Source organism: Sceloporus undulatus, chromosome 6 (assembly GCF_019175285.1).
Source record: "Sceloporus undulatus isolate JIND9_A2432 ecotype Alabama chromosome 6, SceUnd_v1.1, whole genome shotgun sequence".
NCBI lineage: Eukaryota > Metazoa > Chordata > Lepidosauria > Squamata > Phrynosomatidae > Sceloporus > Sceloporus undulatus.
Window position 1 is genome coordinate 29718262 of NC_056527.1, and position 21481 is coordinate 29739742.

At 38.0% G+C, this 21481-nt stretch overlaps 1 protein-coding gene across 1 annotated transcript in view; it reads left to right on the top strand.

The window, feature by feature from the left end:
- CDK14 (cyclin dependent kinase 14) overlaps nucleotides 1-18372 on the top strand; it is a 220875-nt gene extending 202503 nt beyond the window's left edge. The window contains exons 12-13 of the mRNA XM_042472048.1: nucleotides 17761-17900; nucleotides 18368-18372. Coding sequence (XP_042327982.1) covers nucleotides 17761-17900; nucleotides 18368-18372 — 145 coding nt within the window. The remainder of the gene's footprint in view (nucleotides 1-17760; nucleotides 17901-18367) is intronic.
- Nucleotides 18373-21481: the final 3109 nt, after the last annotated feature.

Genomic DNA, 21481 nt, shown 5'->3' on the forward strand with positions numbered 1-21481 from the left:
TTCTGAAAAGTTCAGAATAACTAGTTAATAAAACAGTATTTATAACCAAATATTTAATTCATTATTCCATTACCAGCAAGGAGAAAGTGAAACAACTTCTGGCTTTGGCAGAGTTAGAGCAATGGTGGACAAAGTCCAGTCTGTTTGCCACATGTGACCCCAAGGCTATTTTTATGGCCTTTAGATTCCCACGGGGATCAAAAATGGGGCATGGGAGGCTTTTACCACTTGTAGGAGGACTCCCTATGCCATTTTTGGCCCAGGAGAAGCCTTTTAAAAAGATGAACAGAAACAGGCTTTCTGCATCACTTTCAGCTAGGGGGAAAAAAGTATATCCTGGGCCTAAAATGGTCAAGGGCCATCAAAACCTGACAGAAATGTCCCCATGCCCCATTGAGGGAGGGAAGAGGTTTTTGTTTGTTCATTTGTTTGTTTTTAATGGGGATGCCACGTGTGTGTGTGGCTTGGCCAATCTCTGCACATATAAACCAGCAAGTTTACCGCCCCTGTTTTACAGTGAAGGTTGCTAAAGACCTTCAGAAGAAGGAAGAAACAGTTGAGTTTTCCATCTCAGTTTTTAGTTTTTAGAATATGATTAAGCATCCTCTAGCCTAGATGTTAAACAGCAGGTAGCAAAAGTTTATGCTCTGGTGAAAGTTAGAAATTAGATTTTCTCATAATTAATTTCATTTTCATATTCACTATATCTAATATTGATGTATATTTTTAATCTGTTATTTTTTAAACCTGACTAGTTGCAAATACATTCAAGCAACTTCTTATGCTGTACATAAGAAGCTTTTTATTCAATTAGCGTTCTATCAAGTTTGAATCTAGTAACTGTCCATTTCTTGCTATCTTCCATTGAAGACATCAGTGGAGTTCCTAAGTCAAATATTCTTTTATCATATTTCATTCCCCCCCTTTCCCCTCTGTAGGCATATTTATTGTATTCTTAATGAGATGTTGGAGTGTCCCTTACTTTAGAATCATCGTTACAGTGAGTTCATGTACTGTTTAGCCTTTTTGGCCAGGCTATTAATAAAGTTGTTAAATAAAACTGGATAACACTAATCCCTGTAACACACAGCTGGATATTTCCCCTCTGAATTAATACATTCTCTTTATCTGTCTTCTTTGTTTATGGTTGTCAGCCAGTTTGCAGGATATGTGACATATCTGAGTTAATTTGACTTAGTCTGAAAAGCATTGCTTAAGCAATTAAAAAAAAAAGAAAATTGGAGAAAATGTTTTCTATGATTTGCTGTTTGGTATGATTACTGCTTATATCGATATAATTATAAGAGACTTTGTTGCTTCTGTTTGAACAGACACTGTTCTTCTTTCCATGATTGAAAGTCTGAGGAAAACATATCTATGTACTATGTGCCAGAAAATACTAGACTGTTGTAGAGATCAAGATGCAATAAAGAACAATTTTTATAGTATCAACTTTCCTAATTTCAAGCCACAGTTAATAAGATTTTACCCAGCAGAACCCAAAACCACTTTGGTTGATGTGGGGGAGCTAATTTACTTACTTTCTGCAGAAACGTAAAGACATTTCTGTTCCAACAGGCATTTGATGAATGACTTTGCAGGGTAGAGTTGATGGGCATGGGAGCATCCTTCCTGCACCTCCTGCCAAGTGCTTTAGCTATGTATGTGTAATCTTAGCAAACTGAGTCCAAGTACATACATTTCTGACAAGATACATTTAGCTCCTCAGAAGGTAGCATTAGTGCTCTGAGTGTTGTTGTTGTTTCTGTTGTTATTATTTCCCAATTCAGGACTCAGAGCAGCTTACAATTTTTTTTAAATAGTTTAAAAATCACACGATACAAATGTTAAAACAATGTTAAAGTATCAAAAATAAATAAATAAATAAATAAATAACCAGATTAAAAATACATCATTAAACATGTAAGACCCAGATGGGCCTTATATTATCTATAGTCATTCATCAAATGCCTGTTGGAGTAGAAATGTCTTTACTTTTCTGCAGAAAGAAAGTAAATTAGTAGCCTATCTAACATCTCTGGGAAGGGGGCCCAGAGCCTGGGGGCAGCCACTGAGAAGGCCATTTCCCATGTTTCTGCCAGATGTACCTATGAGGGTGTGTGGGACAGAGAGAAGGGCCTCCCCAATAGACCTCAAAGCATTTGTTAGGTTTGTTAGGGAGGACAAGGTTCTTCAAATAACCTGGACCTGAGCTGTGCAATATACCGTATATATTCAACTATAAGTCGACCTCATACATAAATCGAGGGGAAGTTTGGGGACCAAAATTATGGATTTTGCTATAACTCAAGGATAAGTCAAGGGTAAAACTCAGGGGCATGCAACAAAGAATCTAAAGGGTGAAGCAAAGGAAAACAATGCCAAAGAACTTGCAAATTTCAAGCAGATACCAATGTTAGTGCTCATACTAAAGGCTAGATCAGTGGTCCCCAAACTGTGCTCTTTAAGGGATTTTGGACTTCAGCTCCCAGAAGTCTCAGATATGTTGGTCAGTAATCTGGGAGTCTAGAAGCTGAAGTCAAAAATCCTTTAAAGGGCACAGTTTGGGGACCACTGGATGAGAAAATAGATGGCGTTCAATGCTTCCAGGACAGATTAGGCCATTGCCTTTCACCAGGGGACGGTTCTTTTTTAAAATAAGAGTTAAAGTACAGTACTTACATTGACCTGTGTATAAGTTGACTCAGGTTTTTTTGGGGTCAATTTTTAGACTAAAATTTATACACCTATATGCAGTAGGTCAAAGACAGCACTTTGAATTGTGCCTAGTAATGGACTGGCAGCCAGTAGAACTTTTGCCACAAGCAAGTTGTATGTTCCTTGTAGTCAGGGATACCTCATCTACAGTTTTATATTCAGTCGATAAAGTTAGATCTATGTTAAAAAGTTGTAGTGTATCTTCCTAATTAATAGCGGTTTATCGACAAAATAAACGAATTACAGTCTCCTCCCCAGTCTTCATCTTAACTAAATTAGTCAACGGCTAGATTCATGAAATTCTATGGGTAATAAATAAATTAAAAAATTCCCAGTTGTTGCTGGTGTTGATGTGCAGCAGGACTTTGATGATACTGTAATTGTTGACTAATAGCTTTTGATAAATCCATTAGAAGACACTACTCTTTCTCAGAAAAGTTTGAAGAACCTGTGTTGCCTCTGGTCCTTCAGGCGTACATTCAGAAAACTGAAGAATCCATGAAACAAGTTATATTGGAGATGTTGATGCTTGATAGGTGGACTAGAAATACTTATTTCCCTAAAGATAGTTTAGAAAATTTCTATCACACTCAGGCCTTAGTTTGGTTGTTCCATTTTTAATGCTGTACAAGTTATTTTTGGTAACTAGGGCATTCACATTAAACCTTGTTGACAAAATCTGTAGTTGTATTTCTTTTCATTGTGTTGAAATAGACTGTGTTGCCCAATCAGTGGTGCACTATGAATAAAGCAACGTATCATAGTATTGGTGGATCTGTCATTGCTTGAGGGCAGATAGGCAAGCAATTCCAAAGGGGACTGACCTTTTTCTTTTAGGCATTGAGTCAATTTCATAGCCTAAGGCATTAATTGCATGTGAGAGCCATTATGCTTCTTTGTTGTACTGGGCTTAATTTTTTTTCCTGTGGCCATAACAGGGACCCCATAAAAATACTGTAAGCATTTGAAGAAAGCAGCTTAATTTTCCAGAGAGTTATATAAGGTCATTTTTGCTGTGATCATAGTACATTCAAATTTAGGTTAAGAGCGAAACTTCTTATACAGTTTTCTGTCACTGCTCCCAGCTGCTGCTGTCTATGCAGCAGCATTATCTTCCTGTGGAGTATTATTGTGTGAAACAACTGATTCTTCCAAAGCAGTTCAAGCTATTTTATATCAAAAAATTTTTTAAAAAAAAATCAAATTCCTTGAGGAGAGAGCAACGCCTTGTCAAGTTAAAATGTGGTGTAGAGTGACTTTTCAGTTGGATTAAAACACTCTTAAGAATCAGGCTTGCATTTTTCAGGAACTCCTTGACCTGGTTTTAATGTTTTTAGGCCTGGAGTGCTTTCTAGTTGATAAGGTTGGTTTGGCAAGTGATTAATTTCCTGGGCAATTGTTAAAGTGGTAAATATTTAGTTTGCTCCTGCCAAGATTGCTCCAGCCAGTGTGATCTACACTGTAACTGTTTAGAAGTGTTTAGAAACTTCAGTCTGTTCGGACAGTGGTCAGAACGTTAACACAATGTGGCCCACAAAAGCATACAGTGAGCTCCCGCCATACACGAGCTTCCCAGGCCTTCCGCAGCTTTCAGCAGATGCTGAAGCCACGGTACGATATAATGAATGGTGCATGCACCGCCCAACACCTTGTACACGCACCCCATTATTTTTAATCGGGCGCAAGCATACGTGATTTCCCCCTTACACGGGGGGAGGGGCAGATCCCCTGCTTAAGGGAAGGGAGGACTGTATTTTACATATATTCCCAGGTAATGCCACTAACTTCCAGTTAGGCCTAAAACAGACAGGCCAAAAATGCTGGCTTGGGGCTGATCCGGGGGCATGGCGCACATCCCTGGATCAGGCTGAAGCCACACCATGGCTGCCTAAGGTGGCCCAAACCTGGCCGCAAAAGGAATGCAAAAAAGCACTCCTTGCTGGTGGTGGATGGCCTCGGGACCATGGCATCTGCTCACCACGAACCCACATTGCTCAGGGCAAACTTGCAGCTGGCTAGAGACCACTCCAAGCCACTCATCTGCTTGAGGCCTTAGTTTGCACACCAAATTTAAAGGGTGTTAACTTCTAAAATAAATAATAAAGTTATTATTCTAAATAAATAAATAAATAAAAATAAAATTTTAAATTATTTGGGCCCCATATATTTGAAATAATGTAAGTGATAATGATTAAGACAGTAGGGTGTTGCAGTCACCACTATGTAAAAGAATAGTTGTTGCATGCATGGTTACTTGATGCAAGAACAGGCTACTGATATAATCATGGAGACTCTTGACTCAGACAGCAAGTTTTCTTATTGTGGCAGCCCAAACCTGGGCTGCTGCATCCCAGCATCTAAAGTTCTGGACAGCCCTCCTCCCCTGTCTACTTCCATACTTTGGTAGTCACAGACCACAACTGCTGTAGAATGACATTTCTGATTTTCCTTCACTGTTTTTGTGATTTTTTATGGTAAGTTAATGCTACAATTGATTTAACTTTGTTAACTAGCAAGGAGCATAGAAATCTTAGATAAGAGAGATACGTTGTCTAGACACAGCCCAACTGCCTTGAAGCACTTCTCAATTATTTTTCCTTACAAGATCAAATAGCTAGTACTTTGTGTCTAAAGACAAGTAATACTATGGCTTAGTATATATATATATATATATATATATATATATATATATATATATATATTGATAATGCTGTTACCAGACTAGATAATTTGGGAAGGAACAGGATACAAATGAAATAAATAAACTGCTATGCAGAAAACAGTGTGTGTATTCATAATGTTTAAATGTTTCCATGTCAGTAGACTTTTCTCATTATCATCACTTGACAGAACGCATAAGAAATAGGACAGGCACAAGGAATCTGCTCCAGCTGTGATAGATTTGAGTCCCCAGCTGGAAAGATTTGTAGTTAATTGTGATGAATGATCATTGGCTGTAGTGTCTGAAGAGATGTTACTTTCAGGACACAAATGATTGTTGGAGTTACTGAACAAACAGACCAGCTTTTATTTACCTTACATTGAAATTAGGACTTTTCAAACTCTGTCCATTAAAACTGGAGACTAGGAATGAGATTTACGAGTGCTCATGTTTTTTTAGCGCTGAGAACTGCACTGATTTTAAAGATCAAAATCCTACAAACTTGTAAAACAGCTTCACTTTCATTTAGAATGATTTAATGGGATAACTTTACTAGATACACAGCATTCTCACCAGTGACAAATTTGAAATCCAGTGTTCTCTTCTAGTTTCTTTTGATACTCAACAAATGAAGTTGCTGAAGAGTAAGTGTGTATTGGGGGAGGGGGTGTCTTGACTGAAGGATGTGCTAATTCTAATACTCCTCTGGAGTTTTTATTTCCCTCTTTTCCCTTGTCTCATTGGCTCATGTCCAGTCACTGAGAAAATAAATATGTGAAGGAAGCATGCTGTGGAATGGTAACTACAGCAGTGTATTTCCCCCTTTTATCATGCCCAAGATTCAGTGAAGTTGATATAAATTCACCATGCCTTCTTTAAAAAGCATAACAAAAAGGCATTCTTCCTTTAAGAGTCAGACTCTAAAAGGTGATTTTCTTTCACTCAGTTTGGTTTAAGCCTGTAAAAAGCATTAAGTGAAAAATCTGATATATTTGTTAGGGCATTTATTGCATTAGTAACTTATATTTTAAATTCTCAGTGAAAGGTTTATAGAGCACATAAACCTTGAAGAGTTTTTGCTTGGGATTAAAGATTCATTCTCTCTTTGCTGGGGAAATAATAGTCTATAAAATGATGCTTTTAGTAATTATTTTAGTTCTGTTTATTTTCTAAAGATGCTCTGTTACGTTTCCTGGGGTGGACAAAAAGGATTTTAGAGCTGTGTCCTAGTTAAAAGCTCCCAATTAAAGCTAGCCACAGAGTAGTTGTGTGGCTACTTTAACATTATTGTATAACTAACCCACCATCCTGAAATATCCTAAGAACAGGACATTCTCAAAAATCCAGTTATGGTGTAAGAAATCCTCTTCCCCTTGGGCTATAATGAATAATATTAGATGAACTTGATTGCCAAAAGAATCGATAACTGCTTGGTTGGAGAGCAGTTGGAAAGGAAGTTATTTTTGAAATCTTTCTAGTTGCCAAGATGGTGACAGATAAGAGGACGTTGTTATTAAAGCATTTTTAAAATGCATACATGATTTTTATTACAAGGAGAATTAGAAATTAAAGTCAGAAAGATTTCATACATCAGTAGGATGAGAAGCAAAGCTATGGTAAGTTGTATCTAGACAGAGAGAGAGCATGGGTCCCCCAGCACAATTGTATTATTGTTGACTTTACATATAATGAAGAGGTTGTTTGTTTGTTTTTGAAGTGGTAAATATTATAGACAGTAAGTACTCTTATAGTGTACCCAGTTCATTATAGGTCAGTACTCAACATGGTTAGGCAGTTGCTTAGATGCATGAACCAACAAGAGGCTTACTGCCAACCACCAGCTATTGACCATTACTATTCTCCCTCCCTTCCTCTTTCTCTTTCCCGCTTCCCCCCTTCGCTCTTTTTTGAAAGGCCTTAGGAAAATTATTCAACACGTGTAATAAGACAGGGCTCTTTCACCTTGAGGGTTTTTAAAACAAGTTCAGTTTTAGAGACATTTTCAGGAACTTCACAGATGGAAAGGTGGAACCAAAAATACCAGCATATAGTAGTTTAAAGTGCTGACTGCATGTAATTATGGTCTAATCTGCACTGAAAGAGAATAAAGGTGTACAAACATGTTTGTGTTGTTGTTTTTAAACCACTAAATAATGCCTTCTCAACGGGCACATTTGGACCCTAGGTAGATAAAATTCAGATCCAGGGCTTGAGGTTTCACATTTCCTAATTTGTTGGGTCTATGACATCAGAATAAAAGATTGAGATTGAGATTTCTTAATGGTAGCATGCTGTAAGTATCTGTTGTGCCCTTCCGCTCAGTAACACTCGGCAGCCAGTAGTGGAGTCACAATGGGTTGGCGGTTGATCATCCCGTTTTGAAGCAGCCATTGTATCATCATTCACCAGTACCAGACTACTGCTACTTTGTTGTTGTGTGCTATCAAGTCATTTCTGGCTTATGGAGAACCTAAGGTGAACATGTCATGGGGTTTTCTTGGCAAGTTTTGTTCAGAGGAGGTTTGCCAATGGCTTCCTCTGAGGCTGAGAGCATGTGATTTGCCCAAAGTCACCCAGTGGGCTGCATAGTCAAGCTGGGAATGAAACCCTGGTCTCCAGAGTCACAGTCCAACACTCAAAGCACCCCGCCACGCTACTGCTACTACTATGTACTTCTATGTAATTTCTGGCAAGCAGCTAGCAGTTCACAAATTGCAGACAACTGCAATAATGCTGCTGTTAATAGCAAACTGCCTGTTAAGAATGGCAAGAAGTAGCATTTAGCCATTTAGGAGTTGTTGTTGTTTATTTATTTAGCACCTTCATTGTACATGTCACTTTAATTAATTAAGCAATGATGCAAAAAGAGAGGGGAATGGCAATGGGGGCGAATTAAGTCCAGAGGCTTCATCCAGACTACTGATGATAATTTTAACAATAACTGGAGATGGGTTAGGGTGTGTTTCACACACACTTTCCCCAGATCTTCAAAAATTTGGGACTAGCATTATGAGTGTCATTTGGTAGCCTAGAAGTGGTATAAATAAACTGTGTATAAATACAACTATACATTACAAATTTTGAAAGTGTGTACAGAAAATCTTCCATAAGAACAATCAAGAGACCTGCTGAACTGGATCAAAGTCTTATGGAGTATAACCTGTGTTTCTGCTCATGACAAGCCAAAGGCCTGTGGGAAGCCCAAAATGACATGATGGCCATAGAACCCTGTCACAAGATCTTCTCTTCAATGTCTGAAGGCCACCTTTTTTACCTCCAAGACATCTGAAGACTTCTCATGAAAGACACCTGCACAACATGCACCCTTAATACACTTGCATAAGGGCTAAAATCACAAGTTTTAAATCTGTGGTAGTGTGTTTCCTTTACTGTGCTTTTATGGTTATGAATTCACCCATGCAGAGGCTTTTTCTTGAAACAAATAAACCTTAACTTTATTTACAAACATGTAGCAAGAATGTAGCTTATGTCAGATTGTTTCACAGATGGTATTTACAATGAATCGAAAGTTGCAGGTACTTCCCCACTCAATTTCTTTTCACTGAACGCTTCTAAAACTAAACTGTTCCCTTCTGCCTCTTCTCTTCTACCTGAAAAAAATTACTTTTTGACTGTAGCTTCCAGAATCTTGCGTCTAGAATGGCCAATATTCATGTCCTGCAGGGGATTCTTGGAGTTACAGTCCAGAAAGTAACTTTTCAAAAATCTGTCAAAAGCAGATTGTCTGTGATACTAGACATGGCATATACTATCATGGCGAGTAGTCATTCATAGCCTGAATCTTTGTAATGATACAAACCGATGTGTCAAATTGACATCTGGACCTGAGGAACTAACTGTCTCACCCATTTGTTAGGCACTTCCTCTAGAGAATTCTGGAAGAGATGTGCAAAAGGCACAGCATCACTGGCATTTGGAATTTACCAATGAAAAAGAAAGGGAGAATCTGTGCAGAGAGAATTAATTTAATCCACTTTCTCCACATCATACCTAATTGTATTATAAACTTCCATCGTGTCCCTTTTTAGCTTAGAACACATAATTTTTCCCCACAGGAGAATTATATATCCATACTTTGGCACCTTGGGCAAATTATGCACTCTTGGCCTCAGAGGAAAGCAAAGCAAACCCAGGAAAGCCCTATGATATCTTCACCTTAGGCTCACCATAAATTAGAAACAACTTGAAGGCACACAACAAGAACAGCAACTGGAATGATACGTTGTGATGGGGAAGATAAGAGCTGGGATGAATTCCTCATAAATATGGCATACTGTACGGAATAAAGTCATTAAATTACAGGCAGGTCTTATTTGCAATAGACTTTGGGGGGTTGATGATAAGCAAACCACTTTATAGCAAAATCTAAAGTATTTTACTGCTCATCATCTTAAATTTGAAACAAATTGTACTTTTAATGTAAAAGTACAATTTAAAAAAATTCAGAATAGTATGCCATGTTTAAAAGGTCCCTGGGCCAGACACTATTTGTGACAAAATTTTACTGACACTGCTTCTTTTGAAGCATGGACAAAATAAAGCCATTAAATTACGGGACCATGCCAAACCTAGGAAATTCTGAAATTAGATACAGTGATATTTAATAAATGAACAATGGGGAGTTTAAAGTGGTCACAAATGGAGATGTTGGATCTTCAAAAAGAGGGGTCCTGAAAAATGAAAATTGGATCGTATATCATAGGTAACCTGACCTTGCAGGGTGAGAAGAAGCAGGAACAGTTCCACACCTTGCCCCAGAAGCAGATGATAGGCCTCTACCTCCTTGGAAAAAGAGGAAGAGGCAGACGCAGCTCCATTGTGTCAGAAGCAAATGAAAGGCCCTCCCTCCATCCCAACTGTCCTGACCTCAGAAGGAGAGAAGAAGAAGAAGCTGTCACAGTTCCACCATGCCTAGGCCCCAAACTGCCATTCCTGTGGCCTTGGAGGAAGAAAAGAAGCAGTCTACTGGACTTAATCCCTTCCCATGCTGCCATTCTCTTGTCCTTTTGTGTTGTGTCTTAATTAGATTGTAACCCCAAGGGCGTGGAATTGTTGCTTTACTTGTAAAGTGGCATTTACAGTGATGGCATTATGTAAATAATGATAATACAGATTGAGTATCCCTTTTCTGGAAATCTGAAATCCAAAATATTCCAAAATCCAAAATTGTCCATGTGAATGGCTGAGATAATGGCCCAAAACACATGTCAAATAAGGTGGCTTCTGGCTACCATGGGCTCATGATGTTTTGATGACACATGTCCCCCCCCCCCCCCAGTGGACAGAAGCTGCTCCAATCCTTTGGAATTGATCAAAAAGGACTGGATATAATTACCAGTTTGGGACCATGGCAGCAGCCCTCTTCTGGAACAGGCTGTGCAGTCACTTCAGTCCAAGGCCGCTCTTTACCGGCTGTGTGCTTTGGCCCATCGACAGCTTTGCTTTCTGATGGTATACACTAACATTTTTTCTTGCACAAAATCATTAAAAATATTGAATTACCTTCAGACTATGTGTATAAGGTGTATATGAAACATAAATGAATTTCATGTTTAGACTTTGGCTCCATCTCCAAGATATTTCATTAAGTATATGGAAATATTTAAAACCCGAAAAAATCCAAAACACTACTGGCCCTAAGTATTTCAGTTAAGAGATAATCAACCTGTACAAATGAGGAAGAGAAGGAGGGGTCACTTTAATTGGTGTCAAAAATACATACAGGATTGGTTTTTCTTTGTATTTAATAACCAAGTCTTGGTTTTGGAAGTAAATTTGAGTTCTGCTCTGCATTTCATTTCATAAGTAAAATACCCTGAGTTCAGAAGTTCAGCACACATGCCCATGTCTTTTTTTTCTTTTCAGAGCTTCAGTAATCCTAGTCATGTTCTGCTTGACCAGATATTGACCTTCTTTGCAATGGGAAGAAACTCAACATGCTCTCTATCAAATTAAATCAAATGCTTGTGATCTGGGAGTTTTATAAGTGTGAGGAAATAATGCAGTAATAAGCCATCAACTTGTGTAATTAGCAAATTGTGTCAAGGGGGAGTTACAGATCAACTTCTAATATAATCAAGCAAGAAATATATGCCTCTTTGACTGTCTAATTTTAGAAATATTGAAAAATTTGAAGAAAAAAACCCTCACTAGTTAGTTTGTTGTAAAGATCTCTCTGGTATTATTCACAGCACTGTTACAGAGTCCTAACAGCAGCTAGTACTTGATTGCACTTTCCAGTAAAAGCATTGTCTTGAAATTATGCATGCTGCCAGGGTCAACAACTGTTTTTTATATTGGTTTGGCAGCAAACGAAATGCTGATATTGAAGTTAACAATAGAGATTGCTTCATATGAAACAAACTTAATTTCTTTGGTGATCTGAAAACTGAAAACCTGTAGTCTTATACATAGAAAGTAAAATTAAACATTGTCTGACTTTCTTTAAAGCTGTGCACCAGATCGTTACTGATTTTGGAAGCTAAGCAGGGTCAGCCACGGTTAGTACTTGGATCAGAGACTATCATTGACTGTCAGGTGCTGCCAAGTGTATTCCAGAGGAAGAAACTGGCAAAACACCTCTAAGTATTCCTTGCCTAAGAGCATCCTATGAAATTCATGGGGGTGCTGTACGTCAACAGGCTACTTAAAAGGCCTGCACAGAAACACATACTCAGCAATTTTCTTCTGAAATACATATACTGTATAAGAATTTAAATCGCACATTCAAGCTATTGAGCTCAAATAATTTCAGTTATTTCCCTAACCTTTTTTTACTTATAAACAGAATCATTGTTTCTTTACAGAGAACATTCCAGATAGCAATGCTGGGAGACAGTTGCTCTTCTAAGAGAGAGCTAAAATCTGGTGTCCCCCAGGGCGCCATCCTGTCTCACATGCTATTTAACATTTGAGGCCGGCCCAGGCGTCATCAGGGGCTGGCCTGAAGACAGAGTGCCCTCCTCCATAACTGTCATCTTTCGGCCGTTGAGGGAGAGAGCAGGCCGGCCAGCGTCATCAGGGGCTGGCCTGAAGACAGAGTGCCCTCCCTCCATAACTGTCATCTTTCGGCTGTTGAGGGAGAGAGCAGGCCGGCCCAGCGTCATCAGGGGCTGGCCTGAAGACAGAGTGCCCTCCCTCCATAACTGTCATTTTCGGCCGTTGAGGGAGAGAGCAGGCCGGCCCAGCGTCATCAGGGGCTGGCCTGAAGACGAGTGCCCTCCCTCCATAACTGTCATCTTTCGGCCGTTGAGGAGAGAGCAGGCCGGCCCAGCGTCATCAGGGGCTGGCCTGAAGACAGAGTGCCCTCCCTCCATAACTGTCATCTTTCGGCCGTGAGGGAGAGAGCAGGCCGGCCCAGCGTCATCAGGGCTGGCCTGAAGACAGAGTGCCCTCCCTCCATAACTGTCATCTTTCGGCCGTTGAGGGAGAGAGCAGGCCGGCCCAGCGTCATCAGGGGCTGGCCTGAAGACAGAGTGCCCTCCCTCCATAACTGTCATCTTTCGGCCGTTGAGGGAGAGAAGCAGGCGGCCCAGCGTCATCGGGCTGGCCTGAAGACAGAGTGCCTCCCTCCATAAACTGTCATCTTTCGGCCGTTGAGGGAGAGAGCAGGCCGGCCCAGCGTCATCAGGGGCTGGCCTGAAGATACAGTGTATCTTAATTGTAGATTTTTCTTATACTGTTATATAATTTTCTTGTACACCACTATGATCTATTTGGAATAGCGGTTTATAAATAAAACATTATTATTATTATTATTATTAGATCCTTTTAAATGAATGCCTTTTTGTTATATAGGTTTGTGCTCCTCCAAATGTTCTTGACCTGCAACTTCCATCAATACCAGCCAGCATAGATAATGCTGAAAAATAAACAGAGTTGCAGTCTGCCAACACCTTAAGAATCATATCTATCCCCATTGTTAAGGATTGCAGAGAATACAGTCTACTGGGCATTTTTGATTTTAGCTGATCTTATCCAAATCCTTATAGCCACATTTAAATTACTATTGTAGTTGTGCCTGGTAGATACTATTCGTTGTTGTAGTTCTCTGGTCAACACCAAAGCTATTTGGAACTAGCTCTATTTTGTCAAACTACGATTTTCACCATAAGACTTATTTTATTTATTTTATTTGGTATAAGAAAAAAATTGAAGCAACAGGCCTTCTATCCCCCCCCCCCAAAAAAAACATTGATTGAATAGAAGTTTTGCACAGTACAATTCAGATGTTTTACAAAAATAAAGCATATATGTTTTCTAAATGTTAATACTAATTATTGTATATATTCCTGTATAAGTCCAGAAATTTTATTTTAAAAATTGACCCAGAAAACCTTGGGTCAACTTATCCACAGTGCAGTGAAAGTACCGCACCTTAACCCTTATATAAAAAAGGATCCATCCTCTTCTCTGAGTAGAATGGTGAAAGGCAAGAGCTTAGGGTGTCCTGGTAGAACCTAAAAGAAGCACTCACACCCACTCCTCTCTCCGCTCTGGTGCCAGTTCTGGCCGTTATCAAAGTTATCGCATTAACATTAAAGGCTATAATAATTGCTAATACAGTCACAATTTTCTTTCCTTTGCCTTTTTGTCTTTTTTGACATGTGCACCTTTTCTTAGCCGCACCTCTGCCTAGTCAGTTCATCTTTATTGCAGTCATAGACCAGCACAGGTAAAAGGGATACAGAATAAAAGCTAATGTTAAAAACAATGGTAAAATCAAGGTAAAAACAGGGTAAAGACCAGGTAAAAACACAGATTAAAAACAGTATAGCCTCAACAGGATTTCTGTCATTTGCTGTTGGGAATACAGGATAAAAGAAGGCAATGGTAAAAGCCAGGTAATACTGTAAAACAGTATTTCTTTTTAAAACCTGTGCCTAGTTGCCTCCCCCACACATCGCACAGCTACCATTTACCATAGTTTGCGCCTCATCCATACAGCCTTTAGGGTAAGCACAAACAATTCTGCCTGCTAGAATTTTGTAAGTTCTTTGGCATTGTTTTTGTTTGCTTCATCCTTTTTCTTTCTTTCATATATTTATTTAGGGTATTTATACCCCACTTTCAGCCCCAAAGGCTCTCAGAGTAGCTTACAGATTGTTAATGTGCATCATTTGTTACATGCCCCTAAGTTTTACCCTTGACTTATACATAGGTCATACAAAATCCATAATTTTGGCTCCAAAACCTAACCTCTTCTTACAGTAGATCTTTCACATATCCGGGGTTCTGTTCTGGACACAAACATACACCCGTATAAAGGGGAAAACGCATATGCTCAGGCCCCATTTAAAACAATGGGCTCATGCTCCTTTGCATGGTGTGCGCGCACACACACACTATTCTTTTAAACTGGGTTTGCCTTCCTCATAAGGTTAAAGCCGCATATGGTGCAGGCGTACTGTACTGAAGTCCATTTATAGCCAAGTATATAAGGTATAAAGTAGATCAACCAAGATTGTTACCCATCTTTAACTGTTATGATGAATGACAGCGTATTAAATAAATGAAAGAATTATTGAATAAATAAATTATAGTTCCTATAAAACTTTTCTCTTCAGACTTGTTTTGGCAAGGGTTATGCATAAACGGATATGATCATTTGCAAAAATGTTGAGATGTCATCCTTTTTATCCATTTTACAGCAAAAAGTAACTGGAGTGGGGGAGGAAATGTAAGCTTTTAGATTTTTTTTAAAGGTAATAATGTCTGTTTCAACAATAAACATATAATGGTTTCAGTAGAAAATGTCCATCCTACCATATGGCTTTTTGTTTATATTTGGAACTATTTTTACCTTGGTGCTGCTCAATCTGAGTTAAGCACTAATTAGTGGAATATCATACAGGAGACACTCTAAAAAGTTACTTTCGATTTTTATGATCGTTCTTTTATGAGATGCTATACATGGACATTGTATGCCTGCCAACTGTATCTTTGTGAGCGATCTGTGTATTAACGTTTACTAGTGCCCTTCACTCTGAAGTGTTTTCTTGTAAATGTCAAGAAAAGCTCAATGGAGCAACTCCTGTCTTTTCAATACATAGAATAAATCTTCATGCAAAATGTGGCCAATAATAATTGGTTGATGCTATGGCTTGTATTTGTACTTCAGTGTAAAATTTTTATATTTATATTTCAGTGTAGTATTTTTAAAATGTTAGCATATATATGTTTTCTACAGTAATTAGGTTAAACCAGATACTTTCAACCCTAGTATACTGTTTTAAATGTAACAATTTTAATTGTGTTTTTGATTTCTTCTGTAAGCCACCTTGCATCCCACTTTAGGAGAAAAGTAACATATAAATAAAATAAATAAGTAACCCTGGCGCCCTCCAAATATTAGGGATTAAAACTCCCATCAGCCAGCATAGTCAATTCTTGGGAATAAGAGTTGAAGGTCAAAGTATTTGAGAGACACAAAGCTGGGTTAGACTTATAATGTTAGATGTATTCCTTGTTCAGTCACCTGGTATTGCACATTTGTGCCATCACCAGTGACATCAGTGGGACTTAATTTGGAGCAGACATCTACAGACGTCTCTTTAAGTGCCCTTGAGATAGCCAGGAACTGGAAAACTGGAAAGTTGAATATTGCAGGATGGTGGACTAGACTCTGGAACTTGTGGTTAATGGAGAAAATGGCAGATAATAACAACAGAGTAAGAGGCTTACACTCTGGATTGACCTTTCATAAGATTTGGCACCCGTTTGTTGAATGCATCCACAAGATTTAGTCTCTAGACATCCCCGAATTTTAGCTAAATTTTTATGGAAAGGTGTCTTTCATGATCCCTGAATACACCTTTTATCTATAACTTTCAGGGCCTTACCTGGGTTATTGCCTGTATTTATTGTTGATTTGGTGTATTGTTTGTTGTCATGATTTGTTTTAGAATATATTAATAAAATTTTAATTAAAAAAGTGCCATTGAAATCAATGAGAAAGTGTAAGAGACTAAATACACCTAGAAGCATTGTGTTGGTGTAGTTTGAGTATTAGATTATGACACAGGGAGACCAGAGTTTGAATACCCTCTTGGCACCCCACACTGGGTGAACTTGGATAAATCATGCTCTCTCATCCTCAGAGAGACCCCCTTCTGAACAAATCTTGCCAAGAAAACCCTGTGATATGACTTGAAAGCACACAACAACAAACTACCTTAGTGTGGATCTAACTCAAAGATAAGAGGAATGGTCATATTAAACATATGACTAATATATTAGTTTGGGTTCTTAGACTCTGTGGTTAGAGTTCTCGTACTTGCTTTTCCAGGCAATTACTGAAGAATAATGTATCTTTCTCTACATCCACCTCTATAAGCCCTGGATTCAGAATATTGTGTTAAAGTTATTAAGCTCCAAATGGCATTATTGTTTATTTGATTTTGGTGCTTTTGTTTTTTGGCAACTACTGAGATTCATGACGTAACAGGAACTAATACAGAAATACCAATGGTCAAAGAGCAAAATCACAAAAAGTCTAGGTGTCCCCACTACAAGAAACTCAGTCTAGAACCATTTTCATAAGTAGGCAAAAATTTAGTGACCCCCAATAAGTGCAAATAGACATACCTGTAAGGCCATTCCTTAGTTTCTTATAATTAATATTTCATAATTATTGGGTGGTGGAGAAGCATGAGCCTCTTTTATCTATTTCAGCCCCTCTTATCTATTTGAGTTCATGAGGTGAGATCTTTTCATTGATGGTCAGAAATCCATAGACATCTCTAGCTAATCTAGAGCAAACAGTTTGGAATTGATATACTTTGGTAAAAGAACTGAAAGGGAGCTCGGCAAAAGTTACAGCATATAAATATACTTTCCCGTGTATTTTCTCTACAAAGTAGAGATGATGACATGCCCTTCTTTTTCAGTCAGGGTCTTCTACAAAGGTTCATGCTTAAACATGTGATCAGTTGAGATGGGAAATGTTGAGACAGCATCTTTCACAGTGTCTGTTGCACAGAGGCAAATGTCTCTGGCTTTGTAGAATCTTGAAAGGTAAGGTGCTACCATCAGTGCCCTCTGCTTAAACTGGAATTGTCTGCTAACAGCTAAAGAAAGGGATAGTAACTGCAGTAAAGCCATCAAATCCTCTTCTATATTAATAACTATAATTAATTAATTAATTAATTAATTAATATGTGGGCTACTGCCAATAGGCAATAATAGCTACTGCCAATGGATATAACCATTTTAGTTGAAGTTGTGAAATGTCATCGTATATATGGTCCTGGGTCTATGCTTCTATGGTTTTCTCTTAATTTCAATGTTATACAGCATAATGAGCAAGTATATATTTTTATGTGCATATCATCTCTACCTTTTATCTCTTTCTCTTTAAGGTTAAGCTATGTGAACCACGCAGAGGATCTGGCCTCCAAATTACTCCAGTGTTTCCCAAAGAACAGATTGTCAGCACAGGCAGCTCTGAGCCATGAGTATTTCAGTGATTTGCCCCCACGGCTATGGGAGCTAACTGACAGTGAGTATAACAAAACATTCAGACAGAAAGGAATAAAGACAAGAAAGTGTGTGTGTATGAGTGGGGGGTGGGAGAGAGATTTCTGTATTGCAAATTACAGTTTGCTTGACACAGGGACACCGGATTCTCTTTTGCTATCTCTACTGTGCAGTGTACAGCTAGCCATCTTTGTATTTGATTATGTGTGCAGTCAAGAGATTTATATGAAATGTCATAAAGAAAAAAAGAGGGACAGAAACACAATTTACATATTTAGTGCTTTTTCACTTTATGACAAGCAGCACTTTTAAACTAGCTGCAGCACCCTGGACAATAATCCAGTGATATTTGATTCTCAAACACTATGCATGTTATAACAATAACCTTTCTCAAAAGAAATTGGTAGTTATAAGACTGAGGAATGCAAAGCAGATGGTTAATTTTCAGGATTTAAATGTGTAAGTGAAGAACTTGAATTTATTTTATAGCTTAAAGATGCTTTCACCATTCACTTACTCCTATTTTTGTTTGTGTTTTTTAAAACAAAATCCTTTCACATTTTCATTGATTAAATGTCCTCAACAAAATGTAGGCAGTTACTTTAGCCTCTGTGAAGTTTGAAGCATGGTTCTTTATTACAATTTTGTTATTGTTCTTAAAATGTCATTGTAGCACATTCACACAAGGCCATATATTGGATATTGGGGCAGAGAATATTGTAGCAGTATGATACTAGCAGCAGTGCATGTTGTTTTCAGATTTTATTTATCTTTGCCAGGAAAGACAAAAGTGTTCTTTGATTAAATGTTGTGTTCAGCTTTAAAAAATATTTACCTTTAAATTTTGCTTAGTACATTGTTTTTTTCCAGTTCATTCTTTACGGTACTGTACTATATTGCTTGGATATCTCAAGCCTTTTGCCAAGGCATTTGAATCTTATTCAGAGCCACTGCAGTTTTTTTTAATACACGTACTGGTCTAATATGTTATGCAAAGGTCATATGTACTTGTTTAAGGCAAATTTTGTGCCATGGATAAATGGAGGTTTCTGGTGTGGAGTTATTATGACTGTCCAGGTGTTGTATTACATTTATACACATAAATCTGTTGTACAGTGCCCCCTTGCCTTATGTGGGCATACTGTACTTGAGGAGAACATAACTTGTGAAACCTTATATATAAAGTCAGCATTTTGTAACTGCGAATTTAGTACTTATTTAACCTGTTTGATCTAGGAACAGAAAGAATATTTGGAAGATGATGCCAGGGAGAGCAAACCCAGAAATAATTTATTGAGTGTCAAGGAACTGCCATGAGGAGAAGCCCTGACCCTGTCAAAAGAAGTCCAAACCCCGATATCCTGCATTAAGGAGACATGGGGTTGTAACTCTCCTTCCCACCACTAGAGTCTCACATTTTTCTGCCCCAGCATGACAATGGAGGGAATGGTACCAAGGAACGTTGGAGATATTTTTGCAGATGTCTTTTGAAGATGTTTTTGCAGTGGGGAGAAAATTAAATGAAGTCTTGCTCTCCCCTACATGAGCAAGCTTAACAAAGAATTAATTACATGCCTAAATTTTTCCCCTATAGACAGGCCATGAACATAGCAAAGCGAGTAGTCCCAAGTTTAATCTTCTCCCGATAAGCAATGGAAAGACTCTTGAAAATCAGAAAACCTACTGCCATTTAGAGTATACATTAATAAGCTGGGTAGACACATTATTTGGCTTAATAATCACAAGTCCTTCTATTCCTTCAAAAGTGTCTTTAGAATGAGAATTCCTATGATTAAACTTTTAAAACAAGTTTATTATGATGGAATTCAAAGAAAAAAATTGCGATGTTTTTCTTATCCCTCAATAATGAGAGAGGGTTTTTGAGAAAGGAGGGCAAAATCAGTTCTTGAGAGTGGCCAGGCCTCAGGGGTTCTCTGACCTCAGTGCCCTCCTTGACCTTAGGAGGGGGGTTTCTTGGCCAGATTTGTTCAGAGGGGGTTTGCCATTGTCTCCTGAGCCTGAGAGAATGTGACTTGCCCTAGGAACTTAGTGGGTTTCCATGGTCATGCTAGGTCAGGATTTGAATCCTGCTCTCAAGAGTCATAGTCCAACACTCAAACCACTACACGACACTGGCTCTCTTCATGTGCCTATAGGAGGGCACTGGGGGGATCCCTGGTATCCAAAAGCCAACTCTTTATATCCAAAAGCCAACTCATTATTCTTTATAGTTAATGGAGGTCTATATGAATATTTAGGACAAATTCGTGTTTTAAAGAAAACTGGAAAATTATTACTACTAATTAAAGATAATACCTGCCGACATGTTATTTTTATTATTTTTATTGAATTGTTTTTAACGTATTTTATTTGGTTTTATGTAATTGTATAGTTATTTCCTGTTGTTCACCGCCCTGATTTTTAGAAGGGCGGTATATAAATAAAATATTATTATTATTATTATTATTATTATTATTATTATAGTTTTTCTTTCTTTAGGCAAATATTAATGCAGATACATGTTCAGTACCTCCATCTTCTTGTCAGATACAGTCTTTTTTATTGTATGATACAATCAGTACCTTGATATAATTTAATAAGGATTTCTTCAAGCCCTGTGTTTAACTTAAAGTAATATGAAGTGATTCATCAGTATATGGCAATATCAGTTTGTTTGTTTCTATTTAGCAGTCTGAAAGGGGTATTAAATTTTATTCTGCATTTGTGACATCTCAATCCTGTCTTGACTCTACATTTTAGTCTAGCCAGGATTTTGATAGTCTATGAATTCTGTAGTAATACTTTTCAGTTAATATGGACTTATTACCCACTTGCCACTTAGTTTATCAGTTGGTGGTTAAATCCGGTTCTATCAGTGAAGTAAATGCCTACACATTATCACTGTGCAGCAGGCTGCCAACAGAGACAGTCTTGTCCTAGTCATTAACAAGCACAATGTATGCAGAACACCAGAGGGGAATTAAAACCACAAAAAATACCTCAGGGTGGTATTTTTAATATGAGAATTTAATTTGTAATTTCACAGATTAAGAATTTTGGCTGCATTAATCCTTTTATCAGCTCACAGCAGGTTATTTGCAGAAGCATAACCATAAGGCGATATTCATTGGCAGAAACACGTCTTTGCATAACGTTAAACATCAGGAGCAGTGAAACCTTTTGAAGGGGGAGAATAAAGATGAAAAATCATTATATTTTAAGGCAAGGTTCTGCTAAATGCCCCCAGTAAAATTTTTGAGTTACAGAAATGATATTTCTGTGTCTAGTAGATAATCATTATAGAGCATAAATCCAGATGCAAGAAAGGACAATCGTTGTATCAAAATGCTATAATTGTTTTTAGTTGGTGTGCATGCATAGAATTTGTAAACATATTTTTAGAACAATGAAGTTGTATCTTTTGGAGGAAAGACAGTGAAATGATATGATCCAGGTGATCAGTTGTGATGCTTTCTCCATGGGCCTAAAAATATTTCCTTCTTATATGTTGCATTAACTTCTTCACTCTCCTCTCCCCCCTTTTATATAGTACACTTACTATAGTTCAGTGATATAGACAGTGACTTTTCTTCATGGAATTCA